This window comes from Chiloscyllium plagiosum, chromosome 4 (assembly GCF_004010195.1).
Source record: "Chiloscyllium plagiosum isolate BGI_BamShark_2017 chromosome 4, ASM401019v2, whole genome shotgun sequence".
Taxonomy (NCBI): domain Eukaryota; kingdom Metazoa; phylum Chordata; class Chondrichthyes; order Orectolobiformes; family Hemiscylliidae; genus Chiloscyllium; species Chiloscyllium plagiosum.
In genome coordinates, this window is record NC_057713.1 from 113,475,813 (window position 1) to 113,496,506 (window position 20,694).

Consider the following 20,694-nt stretch of genomic DNA (forward strand, 5'->3'; position numbering starts at 1 on the left):
GACTCATAACAGCCACGCTCAGACAACAACTCACCAGAATGAAGGACCCGATACCCAACATGAGCAAAACTAATGTAGTGTACAAAATCCTATGCAAGGACTGCACTAAACACTATATAGGACAAACAGGAAGACAGCTACCAATCCGCATACATGAACATCAACTAGCCACGAAACGACACGACCAGCTATCCTTAGTAGCCACACAAGCAGACAACAAGCAACATGAATTCGACTGGGACAACACTACTATCATAGGGCAAGCCAGACAGAGAACAACCAGGGAATCCCTAGAGGCAATGAATTCGACTGGGACAACACTACTATCATAGGGCAAGCCAGACAGAGAACAACCAGGGAATTCCTAGAGGCATGGCATTCATCAACAAACACATCGACCTGGACCCCAATATACAACCACTACAGCGGACAGCTGAAACTGACAACCGGAAGCGGCAGGGACAGACCACTGTAAACACCGGAGGAAACATCAAAAGAAGCGCTTCGCAGGAGACTCCCAAGCACTGATGTCGCCTAGCCAGGGGACGAAACGTTTGCAACAAAAACTTCCAGCTCGGCGAACAGAACCACAACATATATTTGAAAATTTGAGAAAAATGATGAAAGTCACAATTTTTTATTTCATTCTAATTTATGCATAGTCCATTGGATGACAATGATTATGATGATTCCTTATCCATAGTTACTGTGGTTTTACTGTATGTCAATATATTTTGCTATCATTTTTAGGAAGAAGAAACCGTGGGAGGTGACCAGGATCAGGAAGAGAGGCGGTGGAACAAAAGAACCCAGCAAATGCTTCATGGTCTACAGGTAAGATCATTTAAATAATATAATTTTATATATATATATAACTGATAACTTGTGCAGCTCAGTTATGTCAAATTTTATTGTTTCTTACAGATAGTTTCACCTATTTCCTTCAGAGATATATGTGTATGCACTGTGTTTCTAATTCTGTCTGAGAGTTGGATTTTACACCAAGTCTTAGGACTACCAGAAGAAAACAAAGGTCAAAATGCAGATTTTACAAAAACTCTTGTGTATGCTGCTAAACTGCTTGACCTTCAAAGGTCAACAAAGGTTCACAACAATTTTTCATTGGATAACATGTTGAGAGTAAAATTAAGCAGACCTTTTGTATTTCAAAAGCAATATATTTCAGAAGTAAGCTACTTATATTTTTATTTTCATTTATATTGAAGTAATGTTCTCCATTTGAGAATTCAACGTCAAAAGTGCACAATACAAACGTTTCATGGAATTTGAAAGCTAGGTTTATTGGAAGTAAGTGAGACAAAATGGGCTGTTTATCCAGGAGAATTTGTTACATCTGCCGTAGCTTTAGTAGAAAGATAAAACAACATTCTAATATTCTAAGAGAGCCAAGGAAGTTAAGGCAAATATTAAGGTGAAAGAAAAGGCAGATAAGGAGATGAAAGTTTATGATAGCTTTGAAGACTGGAATAAAATCAAAATCCAGCAAAAGGAGACAAAACAATAATAGAGAGTAAATAACTTGAAGGGAAAACTTGCGAAGGATTAAAAACTGACAATAAAATAACAATGAAATGGTAAAGGGGTTGAAATAGGTATTTTGCATCAGTTTTTAAGGTGGAAGATACTTCGAACATCCCATTAATATGAAAGAATACCAGGTAGGAATTAAGTGCTACCACCAGAGATGTCTTATTAGACAGACTAAAAGTGCTAAAAACAGGTAAGCTCATTGGGCCTGATAGCTTTCATGTTAGGATCCTGAAAAAAGTAGCTACAAAGATAGTGTTTGTGTTGATTGTAATTTTCAAAAAATTGTTTGATTCTGGAGAAGTGCTGGAGGAGCACACCCCCCCCCCCAACCCCTTCCATTTATCTCTCAGTCCTGGCCCACAAGCCTTATTCCTGACGAAGGACTTATGCCTGAAATGTTGATTCTCCTACTCTTTGGATGCTGCCTGACCTGCTGTGCTTTCCCAGCAGCGCACTCTCGACTCATAGAGATACACGGCATGGAAACAGAACCTTTGGTCTAGTTTGTCTATGCCAACCAGATATCTTCACCTAATTTAGTCCTATTTACCAGCATTTGGCACATATCCCTCCAAACCTTTCCTATTCCTATACCTATCTGTATGCCTTTTAAATGTTGTAGTTGTGCAGCTTCCACCACTTCCTCTGGCAGCTCATTCCATTCATACATCATTGCATGAAAAAGTTGCCCCTTTCATCCCTTTTAAATCTTTCTCCTCTCACCTTAAACCTATCCCCTCTAGTTCTGGACTCCTACAACCCAAGGAAAAGACATTGTTTATTTACCCTATCTATTCCCCTCATGATTTTATAAACCTCTATAAGGTTACCCCATAACCTTTGATGCTCCAGACAAAATAACGCTAGTCTTTTCAGCCTCTCCCTATAGCTCAAATTCTCCAGGCCTGGCAACATATTTTCTTAAACTTTTCATGTTTCACTACATCCTTCCAATAATAGGGAGACCAGAATTGCATGCAATATTCCAGTTGTGGCCTAACCAATGACCTGTATAGCTTGACCTCGCAACTCCTATACTCAATGCACTGACCAATAATGGAAAGCATACTGAAGGTGTATCTTCATAACTTATCTACCTGTGACTCCATTTTCCAGGAACTATGAACTTGCACTCAAGGTCTCTTTGTTCAGCAGTAACCCCCAGCACTTTACCATTACCTTTCCACAATGCAGCACCTCACATTTATCTAACTTAAACTCCATCTGCTACTCCTTAGCCCATTGGCCTATCTGATCAAGATCCCATTGTTCTCTGAGGTAACCTTCTTCGTTGTCCACTACACCTCCAATTTTGATTTCATCTGCAAACTCACTAACTGTACCTCCTATGTTCACATCCAATCGTTATAAAATATGAAGAGCAGCAGATCCAGTTCTGATTCTTGTGGCACACCGCTGGTCACAGGCCGCCAGTCTAAGAAGTGATCCTCCACCACCCCCTGTCTTCTATCTTTGAATCAGCTCTGTATCTAAATAGCTAGTTCTCCTTCTATTTTGTGTGACCTAACCTTGCTAACCAGTCTGTCATGAGGAACCTTGTCGAAGGGCTTTCTGAAGTCCAAATAGATCATGTCCACTGCTCTGCCCTCACAATCCCCTTTGTTACTTCTAGCACCTTGCCAGTAGCTATTGAGGATGCAAATATCTCACCAAAGGGCCCAGCAATCTCTTACCTAGCTTCTCATAGAGTTCTAGGGTTTGGAATTAATTATTAAAGAAGCAATAGCAGCACATTTAGAAAACCATAATTGAATCAAGTAGAGTCTGCATGGCTTTGTGAAAGGGGAATCGTATCTGACTAATTTATTAGGGTTTTTCAAGGAAGTCTCAACCGAATAGAGGGGAACCAATAAATGTATTGTATTTGGGCTTCCTGAAAGCATTTGACAAGGTACTTCATAAAAGGTTAAGTCATAAGGTGAGAGCGGATGGTGTTGGGGGTAATATATTGACATTGATGGAGAATTGGCTAAAGAGCAGGAAACAGCAAGTGAAGATAATTACTACTTTGCCATGTTGGCAATCTGTAACCAGTAGAGTTGCACATGGATCAGTTTAGGAATTGATTATTAGATTGAGTGGAGAGGAATAGGTCAATTGCCCCTTCAAGATTGCTCCAGCATTCATTCAGATCTTGGCTGATCTGATTGTAACCTCATCTCCGCTTTCCTTCCTGCCTTCATTGTCAATTCCTCCCTTGCAGATAAAAATCTGCCTAACTCGCTCTTGAATATATTCAATGATCACCTCACCACCCCCACCACCATATTTCTGAGTTTAAAAAATTCTGAAGGTTAACAACCTCCTCAGAAAAGAAATTACTTCTCCTCATTGTCGCAAATTAAATCTCTTAATTCATTAGAAACTCCCCAAAGAGGAAAAATGTCCTCTCTGCAATTTCACAAGCAAGCTCCTTCAGAATCTTTTTATATTTCTGTAAGATTGTCTCTCATTCTTCTAAACTACAATGAGTAAAAACCTAATCTTCTCAACCATCCTGACATAACAATCCCTTCATCCCACAAAGGAACCTTCAGTGAATGGCTTCCAATGCAAGTGTATCCTTCCTTAAAATTGGCTGTAGTGGTAATGTCCCTTTTTCTAAGTCAGGAGGCCTACATCCATTCTGTTTTGAGATTTTATTTAACATTAAAAATGATTATCTGTTCTTCAATAAAGAGACACTTTATTGTCTACAGTATTCTTGGTGTTGTCTCACCAACGACCGGTGCAATTGTAGCAGGATTTCCCTACTTTAATGCTGTGCTCCTCCTTTCAATGAAGGGCAACATATAATTTTCCTTCCTAATTATTTGTACCTGTGTGGTAATTGACTCATGTGCTGGACATCTCTGCACAGCACATTCTACAACGTTTCTCCATGTAAATGTTATCCTGAGACTGTTAAGATATAGGGGCAGAAGTAGGCTGTTTTGCCTATCAAGTCTGCTCCACTATTGCTCCACCATGCGATCATAGCTGACCTAGTTAAAAATCGCAAAACATCAGGTTATAGTCCAACAGGTTTAATTGGAAGCACTAGCTTTCGGAGCGCTGCTCCTTCATCAGATGATTGTGGAGTACCCCATTGCAAGACACAGAATTTTTGGTAGAAGTTTTACAGTGCATCCAATGAAACCTGTTGGACTATAACCTGGTATTGTGTGATTTTTAACTTTGTACACCTCAGTCCAACACCGGCATCTCCAAATCATAGCTGACCTAATAATCCTCAATGCCACTTTTCTAACTTTTTCCCACAGTCCTTGATTCCCTTAAAGGTTAAAAGTCTGTCCGTCTCAACTTTGAATGAACTTTATGACCCTGTTGAGGTATAGCCCCTTGTGTTAAGCATTCCACAGATTCATTACCCTCTTAGAGAGGAAATTCCTCTTCATTTCTGATTAAATGTGCAACCCTTTATTCTGAGATTAGGCCCTGAGGTCCTCGAATCTCCCACAAGAGAAACAACTTTTCTGCATCTACCCTGTCAATCCAGAATCTTTTAATATGTCACCTTTCAAACATCTAAACCTCAATGAGTGTGGGCCCAACCCACTCACCCTCTCCTTGTAAGACAGCCCCTCCACGTATGAACAGTTTAGTGAACCTTCTCTGGACTGCTTCCAGTGCTAGTATTCCTTAAATAAGGGCCCATAACTGTTTTAAAATGTTCCAGCAGTGACCTGACTAATGCCTTGTACCAGTTGATTAAGACCTCCTTATTTTTCTACTCCATTCCCTTTGAAATTCGAGCCAACCTAGTTTGAACTTGTATTTGCCTTCCCTGTTACCTGCTGAACCTGTATGTGAGCTTTCTTTTGAATTATGCATAATTGTCCACATCCCTATCTGCTTTAGCTTTCTGAAGTCTTTTTCCATTGAACTAATATTTAGCTCCTATTTTCTTCCTGACAAAATGCATAACCTCAAATTTTCCCTGACCTACTTGCTTTATCTGTCTATATCACTCTACAGACTCTTCATGCCCATTTTTGTCATCTGCAAACTTAGCTGTGGTGCGTACATTTTCCTCATCCATGTCATAATATATAGTAAATATTCTGCTTTTACTTAACCCCAATTGAAATCCCTTTGCAGACTGAATCGTCCTCACAACTTGCTTTCCTGCTTTGTATCATATACAATTTTGACTACAGTATACTCTGTCCCTCTATTCAAGTAATTAATGTAGTTTGTAAATATTTAATTGAGTCAGCAGCAGTCTGCGTCCATGTGCAACAAGTCCTGGATAGCATTCTGGTTTGAACTGGTTAACGGCAAATAATATTCATCTCTCGTAAGTGCCAAGCATGGACTATTTCCAACAAAGGAGAGCTAATCACCATACTGCCATTCAATGGCCGAATCCCAGTGTTAGCATTCTGGGGGGGACGGGAGTTGAACAATTGACCAGAAGCTGAATTGGAACAGACATATGTGGCTATTAGAGCAGCTCAAATACTGGGAATTCTCTAAGTAACTGCTCTTCCAACTTCTCAAAGCCTGTTCACCATCTGCAAGGCACAAGTAAGGAATGTGTTGGAATATTCTCCACTTTATTGGATGAATGCAACTCCACCAACACTCGAAGCTCGACCCAGGCTTGATTGATACCCCATCCAGCACCTCAACATTTACTCCCTTCACCACTCATACACTGTGTGTACTATCCACAAGATGCATTACAGCAGTTTTATCTGACAGAATTGTCTAAATCTGCAGCCACTACCACCTGGAATGTAAAGGGCATCGTGCACATCAGAATACCACCAACTGCAAGTTGCCCAATGCAAGTCTTTCAACATCCTGGAACTGCACTGCAATTCCTTCACTGTCAGTGGGTCAAAGTCTTGGAAATCCCACCCTAACAGTGCTGTGAGTGTATCTGTACTAGAGGCTGCCGTGGGTCAAGAATGTCAATTACCATTATATTTCCAGGGCAGTTGGAGATGGACAATAAATGTTGCCCAAGCCAGTGATATTCATTTCCCAGGAATGGAGAAAAAAAAACTTATTCAAAGTCTTTGCTTCCTTGTCTTGCATTATCAATTCCCTAGTGTCATTTTCTCAATGTTCCCATTATTTGCTCCCTCTTTTATGTTCTTCTAGAAGCTCTGCTATTTTCTTACAGGTTCACACTCATTCTAATTGTTGCGTCTTTCTTGTCTTTTCAGTCATCTTTTGATTTCTAAAGTTTTCTGAAGCTCTTGGCATACCTGTGATCCTCACAGTATTGTATGCCTTTGCTTACAATTTGATATTATCCCTAACTTAACCAAACGTTTATTATATATTTCATTTAAAATGATTCTGTATGAGAGTTATGAAATCATTCCTTAAATTGTCTGTCGCTATCACTAAAAAAGGTGATTTATTGTCCCATGTATTTTGTAGTGAAATACAACTAAATACAGTGAAAAGCTTTCATTTTGTAGCTATAATCCGAGGCCATTTTGATTGTTTTAAACTAAGAGAAAATGAAAAGATATAGTTTAAAAAGCAGTTCCTTTATGTATGAGTTCTCAGCTGGCTCAGAACCACCACCGCTTTACCAGACACAGCTAACATCAGATGCCATCTTTCGCCACTGGGCTGATTCACCTTTGACACTGCCCACACCAGTATTGGATACTATCGCCACAGTTGATGTTTCCGTGGTGCCCTCCTGCCATTGCTTTGCTACCACTAGCACTGGACCCAGCTAACGACAAAGTAATTAGTCTTCAGGCACTGCTGGGTCTACCTTGTTGATGTCGCCTCAGAGCTCGCTCTACCCTTCGTGCTGGGCTCCAGGAGTCCTGCAATAATGGAAGGAGCTGACTGTTGCCACCACTGCCACGCATGCTCGGGACGCTGGGCATGCTCTTACTCTGCTGAAGATGCCAAGAAAGGTTTCAAAAGAGAGTAAAAAGGGATAAGAAAAAAAGAGTAGAAGTGAAATGAGAAAGAAAAGTAACAAAGAAAGCAGCTGGAAGTGGACAAGTCCCAGACCAGATCACATGTTGTGCTGCTACTCCGAGGCCATTTTGGCAAATAACACATTACCAGGTTCAAAATTGTCCATTCGCTTGGCTGAGAAATTATCCTGAATCCACACTGAACTCATAGTCAAAACTCTATGCCAGTTTGATTTGACCAATCTGTATGAAGACTAAAACCTTTCATGTATCTAGCAGTGCCTTAATTACCAAACATCCTATTTCTTGATTTGTACTCAGCACAATTGTCAGACAACCTGTAAATACTCCATCAGTGACTTATTTTCTTTGCAATTATTGATATCCATTTGGCTGAGTTCATCCCTACGCATAGACTTACCCCATCTCGTTTTCCTCCTTCGTTGTCCTTTCAAAATGTCAGATGCATTTTGAATATCACCTTCCTGCCTTGCTCATTTTGTAACCATGATAGTTATCCATTCTGTATACCGTATTCTCCGACTTTGATGTAATTTGCTGGTGCATTCTTACGTTTTGTGCATTCTGTTCCTTCCTGCCGCTTTCAGATTACCACTATCCTTCACTTCCCTTGATCTTTCTAATTAATGTCTTAAATCTCTTTCGCCCTGCCATCACCACCTGCAGCTGTTCAGCTTAAAAGCCTCATGGCTGTTCAGATATTGGTTAGGCCATTTTTGGAATACTGTATGCATATATGAATAATAAGGGTTTAGTTATGGGCAAAGTGCTGGCAAATGGGACTAGATTAGGTGAGGATATCTGGTCAACATAGACGAGTTGGACCGAAGAGTCTGTTTGCGTATTATACATCTCTGTAATTCTAAGTCCTAGTTGTTCATTTTGCTAGACAATGGTACACTTCAAGAAAAACTTGTCCAAGTGAAACAGGTTCTTTTTTCCACTCCTGTTCCAGAGCCCCATAAATTGAAACTTTTATGTTTCATATACCAAACTTTAAGTAACACATTCAGCTTTGATCTTATACCAATTTGCTCTTGATTTGAGTAGTAATCCAGAGATCATTCTCCTCTTCATGATCATGTCTTGACAATTAAAACTACTGCAGTTCAGAAAGAACTCACCAATTGATCACAGATATTGTTGGCCCCCACATGGACTGTGAAAAACTGCATCCCTCCCATTCTACATTTCTTTCCAGTTATGGAGTCATAGAGATGTACAGCATAGAAACAGACCCTTCGGTCCAACCTTTCCATGCCGACAGATATCCCAACCCAATCTAGTCCCATCTGCCAGCATCCGGCCCATATCCCTCCAAGCACTTCCTATTCATATACCCATCCAAATGCCTCTTAAATGTTGCAATTGTACCAGCCTCCACCACATCCTCTGGCAGCTCATTCCATATATGTACCACCCTCTGCGTGAAAAGGTTGCCCCTCACGCCTCTCTTATATCTTTCCACTCTGACCCCAAACCTAAACCCTCTAGTTCTGGACTCCCCAACCCCACGGAAAAGACTTTGTCTATTTATCCTATCCATGCCCCTCATAATTTTGTAAACCTCTACAAGGTCACCCCTCATTTTCTGACGCTCAAGGGAAAACAGCCCAAGCCTGTTCAGCCTCTCCCTGTAGCTCAGATCCTCCAACCCTGGCAACAACCTTGTAAATCTTTTCTGAACCCTTTCAAGTTTCACAACATCTTTCCGATAGGAAGGAGACCAGAATTGCACGCAATATTCCAACAAAAATGCAGCACCTCGCATTTATCTGAATTAAACTCTATCTGCCACTTCTCAGCCCATTGGCCCACCTGATCCAGATCCTGTTGTAATCTGAGGATTTCTCCTTGTGTCTGGCACCAGGCAACACAGTCTTAGTGTGACTTATGTCCTCAGCTACAGAGACAAATATCCCCTAATTATACTGTTCCCTATTGCAAATTCTGATGGCAGAATTCCTTTTACTGTTTGATGCCAAGTTAAATGGTTTCCTGTTTGACTATTCTCTAGTCAGTTTACTCATCTTCCCTGCAGACCCTTAGTTTGTCTATAGGGGATGCAACAGTTTCAAACTTGTTTGGAAATTGCAAGGGCTTAGGTTCCTCCAGTGTTACTTTCTAGATCCCCATGCTCCCTTACTAGTAGTCGCCACCACTTGTACCTAACCACAGACAAATCTGAAGTTCCTGATCAATGGAGTGTGGCTGACTTCTGCAACAATTGTGTAGGTAACTTTCTACCTCTTTCATGTGTTGTTAGTGTTTGAAGCTCATCAACTTGGAGCCAAAAGTCCTCAAGCTGCAGCCACTTACTGAATGTGTGGTTTTGTGAATCCTGTTGCTGTTCACCAGCTCCCACATGTTGCAGCTGCAGCACATCTGTTGTATTTTGTTTTACTAATTAGGGCTTCAAGTCTTGAAAACCACTCACTTGTTATATGTGCTTATATTACATAGTTTTACTGATGCTCAGTAAATTCAACACAGTACTACATCTCTGCTCCTGTTTTGAACTATTGTCAGTTTAAAGAAAGAAAAGTGTAAAACACACCAACCAATCACCTGCCTGTTCGCTGAATTATTGCCTAATCTGTCTAGTGGACCTGTGGTCTCATGTTTCTCACACTCTGTCAGATCACTCCTTGTCTTGTAAAGGACCAGTTCAGTACTCTGTCCAAGCTACACTTTGTTGAGCTAGCATCCTTTTATTTGCAAAAGTTACCTTTAACTGTAACACTAAATAAAATCAGGAGGCGTGTTAAATGCTAACTACAAAATTTGACTTGGTTTTAGAAAGTGATCAACCTTTTAAAGGATCTGGAATTCCCAATCAGCAAATTCCTGACTTAGATACTGTTTTAGAGAGAGTTCCAAGAGGAGTCTGAAGTCCTGGGTTCAGCAGCACAAATTGATCTTTATTCAGAGGTCCTAACCAATATAGCTATGGAAGAGGTCTTTGGAGGCAGTCTCCAAGGCACTCTAACAGTCACAGTCAAATATAGTACATGTATATATTCTCATGTTGCAATAGCCACATGCCACATTGATCTCATCAGTTCAATAGATTAACAACACTAAAAATTACCATTTCCTTTCAACAAACAACATTGACCTGTACCTTCACTCTGACCTCGTCACACTGTTAGAACTTGTGTCAAAAAGTATGGTGCTGGAAAAGCAGAGCCGGGTCAGGCAGCATCCAAGGAGCAAGAGAGTTGACATTTCCAGCATAAGCTGGTCATCAGGAATGTGAGGGGGAATGTCCTTTGTTATGATTGGAGGGGTGGGGTTCAAGGGCAGAGGTGTGGGAAGTGGATGAGATGTGCTGAAGGGCATTGTTGACCACGTGAGGGAAAACTGCGGTCCTTGAAGCAGGAGGCCATCTGGGATGTTCTGGAGTGGAAATGGTACTCCTGGGAGCAGATGCAGAGGAATTGGGAGTAAAGGATAGCATTTTTGGTAGAGGCTGGGTGGGAGGAGGTGTACTCCAGGTAGCTGTGGGAGCCCGTATATTTGAAGTGGATGTCCATGTTGAGTCGGTCACTGTAAATGGAGAGGTCCAAGGAGGAGAGGGAGGTGTCCGAGAGGGTTCGAGTGAACTTGAGGTCAGGGTGGGAGGTGTTCACGAAGTTGATGAATGGTTCAACCTCCTTGTGGGAGCATGAGGTGGTGCAGATACAGACATCGATACAGCAGAGCAAAAGATGGGGAATGGTGCAGGTGTGGCTGCGGACGATAGACATTTCCATGTACTCGACGAAGAGGCAGGCATAGCTGGGGCCCATGCAGGAGCCAATGGCTACCCCTTTTACACCTCTTGTGGTGGCAAGGGAAGATGCCGGGAATGGAGGTTGGGGAGGTGTGGACATAATGAGGAAGTTGCGGAGGGAATGGTCTCTGCAGGATGCTGAAAGAGGTGGGGAGGGAAATTTGAATAATTTTATCAATTTTTTGATCTCCCCTTGCCCCACCTTATCCCAGATCCAACCCTCCAACTTGGCACTGCCCTACTTGTCCATCCTCCTTTCCACCCCTCTGCTCCACCCTCCACTCTGACCTATCACTATCACTCCCCACCTTCATCTACCTATCACATTCCCAGCTACCACCCACCCACCCCATCATTTATCTCTCAGCCACCTTGGGCCCCCGCACCCCCCACACATTCCTGATGAAGGGCTTATGCTCAAAACATCGACTCTGCTGCTCCGCTAATGCTGCCTGACCCAACTGTGCTTTTCCAGCAGCACACTTTTTGACTCTGATCTCCAGCATCTGCAGTCCTCACGTTCTCCCTATTAGAATTTGTGTAACCTTGTGACTGCTCGAAGTAATCATCTAATACTATTGCACCAGTGGTCACTTTGATCTCATCATAGTTATCTGTTGTTGGTCTTTGGAGTTTTTGATACTTCCTGTGTGTGTGTGTAAATGTGACTAACTGCAGATAACCTTTGTTCCCAACTGCTGACCATTCTTTCTGTACTGACAAATTGCACAAGTTTGCACTACTTATCTGGAAACATCGTACTTTTAGATTAGATTAGATTACTTAGTGTGGAAACAGGCCCTTCGGCCCAACAAGTCCACACCGCTCCGCCGAAGCGCAACCCACCCATACCCCTACATTTACCCCTTACCTAACACTACAGGCAATTTAGCATGGCCAATTCACCTTACCTGCACATCTTTGGACTGTGGGAGGAAACCGGAGCACTCGGAGGAAACTCACGCAGACACGGGGAGAACGTGCAAACTCCACACAGTCAGTCGCCTGAGGCGGGTATTGAACCCGGGTCTCTGGCGCTGTGAGGCAGCAGTGCTAACCACTGTGCCGCCCACTCTTGCAGAAGTAACTCTCCTAAGTCTGTTTCTTACCAATATGTTTATTTCACTGTGCCACGCTAAGCTTTAATCCTGCTTCCTCATGGTTTTCATCTCCAGGTATGGTGTTGTGTTTCCACGGCATTGAGCTAGCTTCTGGGCTCTCTCTCAAGTATGGGAATAGGCAGAAGGTGTGAGTTTACTGGGAAGTCTACCCTGCATGCAGGGGGAATGTCTGGTACTCTGTACTTGGCAAGTATGCTAATGCTTGATAATATTTATAACTTATCCCAGTGCTCTTACCTGTAGATAAGGAGGTAAGAAAAGTATTGATATCACTGTCTGGTACCTTTTTCACATCTAAAGTTGAACTTACATATTGATTGACGGCAGTGTCTAAATCATATAAAAGTCTGTGCGGCTGAAAAAGTCCTGAGTCTTTGTATGAGCTGCCCCCATGATGTCACTGAGAAAATCACATCGACAAATATAGTATTAGAGTTAGGATTTTCAATTAGTTTTTAAGCTGACCAGGGACAGTGCAACACTAATAACTACAGAGGAACCTCAATTATCCGGCATTCAATTATCCTAATTTTGGACCATCTGGACAACATTGCAAGGTTCCAATGCTTGACTAAACTGCGTTATCCGAACAATCGATTGTCCAAACAAAATACTCCCCGCATGCGGCGTTTGGATAATCGAGGTTCCTCTGTATACTGTAAACCTAGAAATCTGCTTCCCCCAACAACAGTGTATTTTATTAAGTCTTGAGGTTCTAGAGCAACTGTCTGATAAATCTGTAATTTTAGCTTTTGTTTTCTGAATTTGCATGCTAAGTTTCATGTCAATTCTGGAGGAAACCAGGTGACTATGTGGATAATGTGTCTAAATTTTTTTACAAAATTGAACATGGAACAAAAATTGAAATATTCCATAATTAAACAAACCTCTGCCCTTTCTACTTTCTTTAAAACCTATCATGACCAAGCTTTTCCCCACCTTTGTGTTTTTCTCTTGTATTACAAATGCTCCTTTCATGCAGCTTTGTATCTTCAACGCACAAACAATCAGTTTAAGTTTAGGGTATGCTTTCATTGTGTTTACTTTTTTTTTCAGAGAGCTCTGGCTAAAACGGGAGCCGAATCTATTAGCCTGACAGATTTATGTCGAAAAAACAACCGGAAACAAGCAGCTGCAAAATTCTACAGTTTTTTGGTACTTAAAAAGCAACAGGCAATTGAGCTTACGCAGACTGAGCCTTACAGCGACATTATTGCAACTCCAGGACCAAGATTCAACATTGTCTGATCTGATTAATCTTGAATGACTAGTGTGTATTCACTAGATATGTATTGCCCCATAAGGGGATCTGAGACCATACAATACTTTAAATTGGTTTTAATGTATATTGAGTTAAAAGATTATTTTGGACAGAAAGACTCTTAAATTTTTTGGAATTAGGTGTGCTATTCCAGTGTTTATGGTAAATACAAGTAACTCACACTCCTTGACAGGTTTTATACTGAATCATGATTGGAGAAATGCATAATGTTTCAGGTATATTATGAATACATTTCTGTGCAGACATAATTATGGCTTTGTTGATTGCATTATTCATAAATGATACCTGTGTCATGCCACTGCTGCTGGTAAACTCTCAAAATGTTGGTTGATGAAATTTATATGTCAACAACACAGTAGTAGAGAAGTTGATATTCAACACTTGCACTTAATTTAACTTTTAGATTTGTGTGCTGGTTCCTCTACGTTGACATACTTTCATAACACAGTCTACCAGTATGCCCATTGTCCACTGGAATTACAAACTATCTGTTAAAATGCAACCAAGGATATATGAAATATTAATTTTAAATACATACTCATAATTTTAGGATGCTTTAACAGTCTGGAGTGTTACAATGCTGTTTTAAACATAATGTGCCTGTAAGCTTATATTCTCTTTTTGTATAAAATGTGTAGATAATTTTTAATGAATGTTTAATTATGGAAAAGGTGAAAGCTTTCATTTTAAGCAGCATTTTGCTTATGCTACTGAGTCTCTAGTTTGTTGCTTAATTAGGTCATTAAATGTTGCTGAACAGTGATGCTGTTATACATAACTTTTCTAATAAAATACTTGTTACAATATGAATGTTTTTTGTTTCTTGAAACAAGTTTTAGTCAACTGACTTGTGTTCATATCATGAAAATGCTATCATCATATCTTAGCTGTTTGCACGTTAACCATTCTTGATGAGACATGACCATTTTTTAGACTAACTTATGGGGAAATGGAGTTTCCATTAATAATTTTGAATCCGACAGTTGGGAACTTGAAAAGAGATAAAGAAATGATTTCAAGTATATGTACCTAAAACAAACATGACAAGCATGTTTTAGATAAGATATTTTCAGTTACTGCTGACATTTCCAGTAATTTTATGTAACATGCAGTGTTCAGCATTTAAAGGAAAAACATTAAAAGCAATTTGTTTTGTGTGGAATTTTATATTTTGATCTTAACATTTATTTAAGAACAATGCTTCACATAGTCACTGTAACCAATGACTTGTCTTCAAGTAGGCTGCTAACATTCAATCAAAATATTAGAGAATTGGATTGTTGTCGAAAAAGGAAGACTGCATATTATTCCTTTTCAATTAACTGTGTAATTCCCCTTTGAATGCCTTGATTAATCCTGCTTCCACCAAGCTATCTTGCATTGTGTATTACACCAAAATGTAACTTCTCAAAGTTTGCAGATGATATCAAATTGGGTGGGAGGGTGAACTCTGACAAGGCTACAGATCTGGACAGATTGGGTGAGAGGGCAAATCCATGGCAGATGCAGTTCAATTTGGATAAATGTGAAGTTATTCACTTAAGAAACAAAACCAAGAAGGCAGATTACTACTTGAATGGCTGTACATGAGGAGAGGGGTGTGTGTAGCAGAACCTAGTTGTGCACTAGTTCATGAAGGTAGGCTTGCAGATGCAGCAAGTGGTAAAGAAGACAGGTGGTATGTTGGCCTTCATCATGTGAAATTTTGAGTACAGGAGCAGGGATGTGTTGCAGGTGAGACCACACCTGGAATATTGCGTGCCATTTTAGTTTCCTTTTCTGAGGAAGAATGCTCTTGCTGTTGAGGGAGTGCAATGAAGGCTGATTCCAGGAATCGTGGGACTGATGTACGAGGAGAGATTGACTAGGATTGTTTTCGCTGGAATTGAGACGAATTAGAGGGGGAATCTCAGAGACTTAAGATTCTAGCAGGATCAGACAGACTCGGTGCAGGAAGGATCCTAATGGTGGGTGCCCGGAGCCCTATCTCTAAATTTCACTCTTCATTCTTTCAGCATCTTCTAATGATCCTATTTAGTCCTGATTCTTCGTCCACTTTAAAATATTATAGACAAGATATAAAGGTATTAGAGAGAGTGCTGAGATTTATAAGGATGCTATCAGAAATGTTTGAGTATGTATGTATGTACATATCAGGGAAATAATTAATAGGCTGGACACTGTTTCTCTTGAAAACAACCAAATGCATATCCTCAGCGATCATTAAAATTGTGGAAGATTTTAATACATTACTACAGAGATGTTTTCTCTTGATGGGGTAGTTTTAGATGAAAATGATAGGCACTCAAGAGTACCAAAAACACTGGCATAAGTTGGTTAGACTAAATGCTTATTTGTGTTGTATATTTTATGCAATTCTAAGTGAATACAGCTAGATATTTTCATATCTCTATCATTTTTTAGCTCATTCGGTATGCCAATAACCTCTTTCACCTTTTTCTGGTCCCTCATTGATTCAATTCCTCCAACTACTCCATTGTACTATTCTATGTTAGCGAGTTTTGAGAAGACTTGTAGCTCAGGTTGAGGATCTGGAATTTGGTTTGCTCGCTGAGCTGGAAGGTTTGTTTTTCAGATGTTTCATTACCATACTAGATAATGTCATCAGTGAGCCCCCGGATGAAGCCTACAGGCTTCTCCCGGAAGCTCATTGATGATGTTACTGAGTATGGTGATGAAACATCTGAAAAGGAACCTTCCAGCTCAGCAAGCAAACCTACATCCAGAACTATTCTATGCTTAATCAAGATTTTTGCTTTTTCTTTTACACTTTCTCTGTGAACTTGCTATGTTCAGCTTGGCTGTCACTTGTATCAATATACTGACATTTGACACATGCACGTATTTCATACTTCATTTTAACCACTATCTCTTTTGTCAACTAGTCAGTCTGGCTTTAGTTGTGAGAATGTAACTTGAATGAACCATGGTAACAGTACCATCTTCTCTTTAAAGGAAATCAATTGTTCTGGTTGTTTTGCATGCAAGTTTTGATTTCAATTTACCTGGGTAGATCTGTTAACACCCATTGAAATTGGTCCTATTCTAATGGAATAGTTTTACTTCAGAATACACAAGATCCTTTCTTAAAGCTTGCTTGAGCCTTTATCTCTGTTAAGTTAGAAATACTTTAACTAATAATGCACTTCAAGAACTCTTGCCTTCCTTTATAGGTACCCTGAACGATACTGGGATTATCAACTTCTCATGCATCATACATACAGCTCGACACCGCTCTCCAGGGAACATCAACTAGCCACAAAACGACGTGACCCACTCTCACTAGTATCCTTACGTACGGATGAGGAAGGACAACACATCCATCCTAGGACAAGCCAAACAAAGATGCACACGACAATTCCTAGAAGCATAGCATTCCAGCCGGAACTCTATCAACAAACCTGTTGATTCAGACCTGATTTACCACCCCCTGAGAAAAACAGGAAATGACATCACCAACCCTAGGAAACTCAAACATATAAATAGAAAGCAGGCTACCCTACCTGTGCTTCATTTGGAGGCTTACTGAAGATGGTACCTAGTATGGTGACAAAATGTCTGAAAACGAACCTTCCAGCTCAGTGAGCAAACCTACATCCAGACTGCTGTCCAATTTCCCTGCAAATTTAATCCTCTATTTCCCCTCTCCTCCTTTATCTGTCCTGAACATCTTGTACCTAGGAATGTTTAGTTTCCAGTTCTTTCTTGAGCCAGGCTTTCGTTTCTCTACAATTATGTATTGCCATGTAGTTATATGTGACTGTAGCTCATTGACTGTAAACCTAATTTAGATCTCTTACGTTAACTCTGAATCTGACCCTACCGAATTGCTAAATATTTGCTTACTCTAGTGCAAACTCCCTCTGCCAATCGTTTTGTACACCCTGTATCTCTTTTCTCATGCTATAGTGTGGAGCTCATCCCGTGTGCAAATTAATTAAAATTCTGTCCAATAGCACCAAACATTTGTTCTGCTCTGTTGGGGTCTTTGAGAAATACAATATGCAGAAGGAAGTCAGCTTCAAGTACTGCCAAAAATATTTGATACAAGTAGAACCAGCTTGGAAGAAACAGGATCTATGAAACTTCATTGGCAAACTGACATGTCAACAGTCAAGAAATAATTGTTCCACTGAAATGCCTTCATTCTCTGGAATAAGAGAGATATCTAGTGCACCACAACAAAAATCATAAACAAAATCCTATAAACTTTAAGCCCAAGCTCATTAATGATCTCTCAATTTTTGATAATTGAGAAGTGAACTAATTGAAAGTTCACTTCTGAACAGGCTGGACAGAGAAGACAAGAGGTTTATTCTTTTGGCTGGGAAATCTAAATATAGAAGCACAAACAAGAGGTCAATTGTTTAGACAGAAGCAAGAAGAAACTTTTTCAAGCAAAGCCTTGTGAATATTTTCTATCAACCTAGGTTGTTTATGCTCAGTCATTGAATATATTTAAGACGGAGATGGGATGGTCTCTTTGGGAATCACGAGATATGGGGGAAAAGTGACTTTGGGACCAAGGATCAGGCACAATTGAACTGAATGTTGGAGCAGGTTCAGGTGCCATCAACTGCTGTTCTAATTTCTTATGCTAATTGTTATAAACACACCAACAGCATTCAGGAACAAAATATTTTATATAATTATGAAATCATGAATATTCAAACAAATAATAACTTTTTCTGAAAAACATCTTCCAGATTATTTTAAGTAAATTTTGTAACAATTAGGTTGTATCCAGTCAAGTGTACTAAGTGTTCTGTGAAAAATAGCTTTGCACTTTGGTCCATGTTCTTACTGACTCTTTACACCTTTACACAGTAGCTTCGGCTTTGACGCACGATGCATCTCTTCTCCTTTTCTTTCTTGATCTTCGTTTTTTTTCTTTATTTGGTTGTGGTGGTGCTAGTTTGACTTTCTTTTTCAAACAACTAAGAGGATTAAGTCCCCCTTTTCTTTTGCGTTTTTTATGCCTGGGTTCAGATTCCTTCACAAGGCCATGCTCTTCTTTCAAATGCTTTATAGTTTGTTGCTGATGTACGGGGACAAGTTGATCATCGTGCAAAGAACGTAATTGTGCAATTGATTTGAGAGAAGGTTTCTCTAGGACCATAGTATTCTGTATAATGTACATCAGAGGGACTCCTGACAACTTCTTAATTTTCATGGTTAGCTCTTGATCCTGTTAAAATAATTGGGACACATTTAATGTACATATAATTTCCACTGGGAGAAACTGAGGACTGGAGATGCTGGAGATCAGAGTTGAGTGTGTGGTGCTGGAAAAGCACAGCAGGTTAGGCAGCATCTGAGGAGCAGGAGAATGAGGTCTGTGGGCCGGGGAGGCTGAGAGATAACTGGGAGGGGGCTGGGGGAAGGCTACTATGAATGTGATAGGTAGAAGAAGGTGGGGGAGAAGGTGATAGGTCGGAGAGGAGGGTGGAACGGTGAGATGGGAAAGGTGATGGGCAGGTCAGGAGTGCGGTGCTGAGTTGGAGGCTTGGGACGAGGATTATTTGGGGGGTGAGAGGAAACTACTGAACTCCACATTAATCCCATGTGGTTACAGGGTCCCAAGGCAGAATAGGAGGCATTCTTCCTCCAGGCGTTGGGTGGAAGAGGTCCAGGACCTGCATGTCCTTGGTTGAGTAGGAAGGGGAGTTGAAGTGTTCAGCCACAGGGAAGTGGGGTTGGTTGATGTGGGTGTCCCAGAGACCTTCTCTGAAACAATTAGCAAGTTGGCGTCCTGTCTCTCCGAGGTAGAGGAGACGACATCAGGTGCAATGGATATGGTGGATGACATTGGTGGAGGTACAGATAAATTTCTGTCGGATGTGGAAGGATAGTTTACGACCTTGGAAGGAGGTGAGGGGAAGGTGTGGGCACAGGTTTTGCACTTCCTTCTGGTGGGGGATGTGGATCTGACAAGGGTGTTGTGGACGGAATGGTCTCTCTGGAATGCTCATAGGAGTAAGGAAATATATCTCTGGTGGTGGGGTCATTTGTAGGTGGTGGAAGTAGTGGAGGATAATGTGATGCATACAGAGGTTGATGGGGTGGAAGGTGAGGACTGGGAGGTTCTGTCCTTGTGTTAGAAAGTGTGGGGTTCAAGGGCAGAGGTACAGCAAGTGGAGGAGATGCCACTGGAAGACATCATCACCCACGTGGGAAAGGAAATTGCGATCTTGGATGAAGGAGACCATCTGGGATTTTCTAAGGCAGAATTGATCATCCTGGGAACAGATGCAGTAGAGGTGGAGGAATTAGGAATAAGGGATGGCATTTTTACAGGAGGTAGGGTGGGAGGAGGAGGAGGAGTGTAGGTAGCTGTGGAGTTGGTGGGCTTGTAGTAGATGTCCGTGGTTAATCAGTCGCCAGAGATGGAGAGGTCCAGAAAGAGGAGATAGGTGTCTGAGATGGTCCAGGTGAATTTGAGGTTGGGGTGAAAGATGTTAGTGAAGTTGATAAACTGTTCAACTTCACGAGGTGGCGCTGATACAGTCATCGATATAGCGGAAGAATGGGTGTGGGGGGGGGCGGTGTAACTGCGGAAGGTATAATTAACACAACAAAAAATTGAAACGGGCGGGGGTGTAGAGACCCTAATTCTCACATGGTGTTCCTGATGAAGGGCTCCTGCCTAAAACATTGATTTTCCTGCTCCGCCTTTCCAGCGCCACTCTAATCCTGAACCCATCTAAACCCCAAGATCCGTGAGCTTACCTGCGTGGCTACGAAGTAGTGATGAAGATTACCATGTCCGACCATGGACAGGAGGCAGGCAGAGGCACTCACCGCACTCTTCACGTGGGGGCAACGTCTCACCTGGAATCGTTGGGCAATCAGTTTGGCCCCGTACAGTTCCTTCCCCAGGGACTGCAGCTCCTTCAGGATGCAGCTGGGGGGGGGGGGGCATTGTGAACAAAAACAAATGATTTTTTTTCTGTTAACTGCAAGTTGGGACATTCACAACCTGTGGGCAGACGGGGGGAAAAA

At 41.2% G+C, this 20,694-nt stretch overlaps 2 protein-coding genes across 2 annotated transcripts in view; one reads left to right on the forward strand and one right to left on the reverse strand.

Moving 5' to 3' along the window:
* The window catches only part of rad21b (RAD21 cohesin complex component b), a 52,017-nt gene extending 37,540 nt beyond the window's left edge, over positions 1–14,477 (forward strand). Inside the window, exons 13-14 of the mRNA XM_043688995.1 lie at positions 751–834; positions 13,446–14,477. Of these exons, the coding sequence (XP_043544930.1) occupies positions 751–834; positions 13,446–13,637 (276 nt within the window). The 3' untranslated portion in view covers positions 13,638–14,477. The remainder of the gene's footprint in view (positions 1–750; positions 835–13,445) is intronic.
* Positions 14,478–18,316: 3,839 nt separating this feature from the next.
* The window catches only part of utp23 (UTP23 small subunit processome component), an 8,651-nt gene continuing 6,273 nt past the window's right edge, over positions 18,317–20,694 (reverse strand). The window contains exons 2-3 of the mRNA XM_043689000.1: positions 20,422–20,596; positions 18,317–18,880 (exon numbers count right to left, since the gene is read on the reverse strand). Of these exons, the coding sequence (XP_043544935.1) occupies positions 18,512–18,880; positions 20,422–20,596 (544 nt within the window). The 3' untranslated portion in view covers positions 18,317–18,511. The remainder of the gene's footprint in view (positions 18,881–20,421; positions 20,597–20,694) is intronic.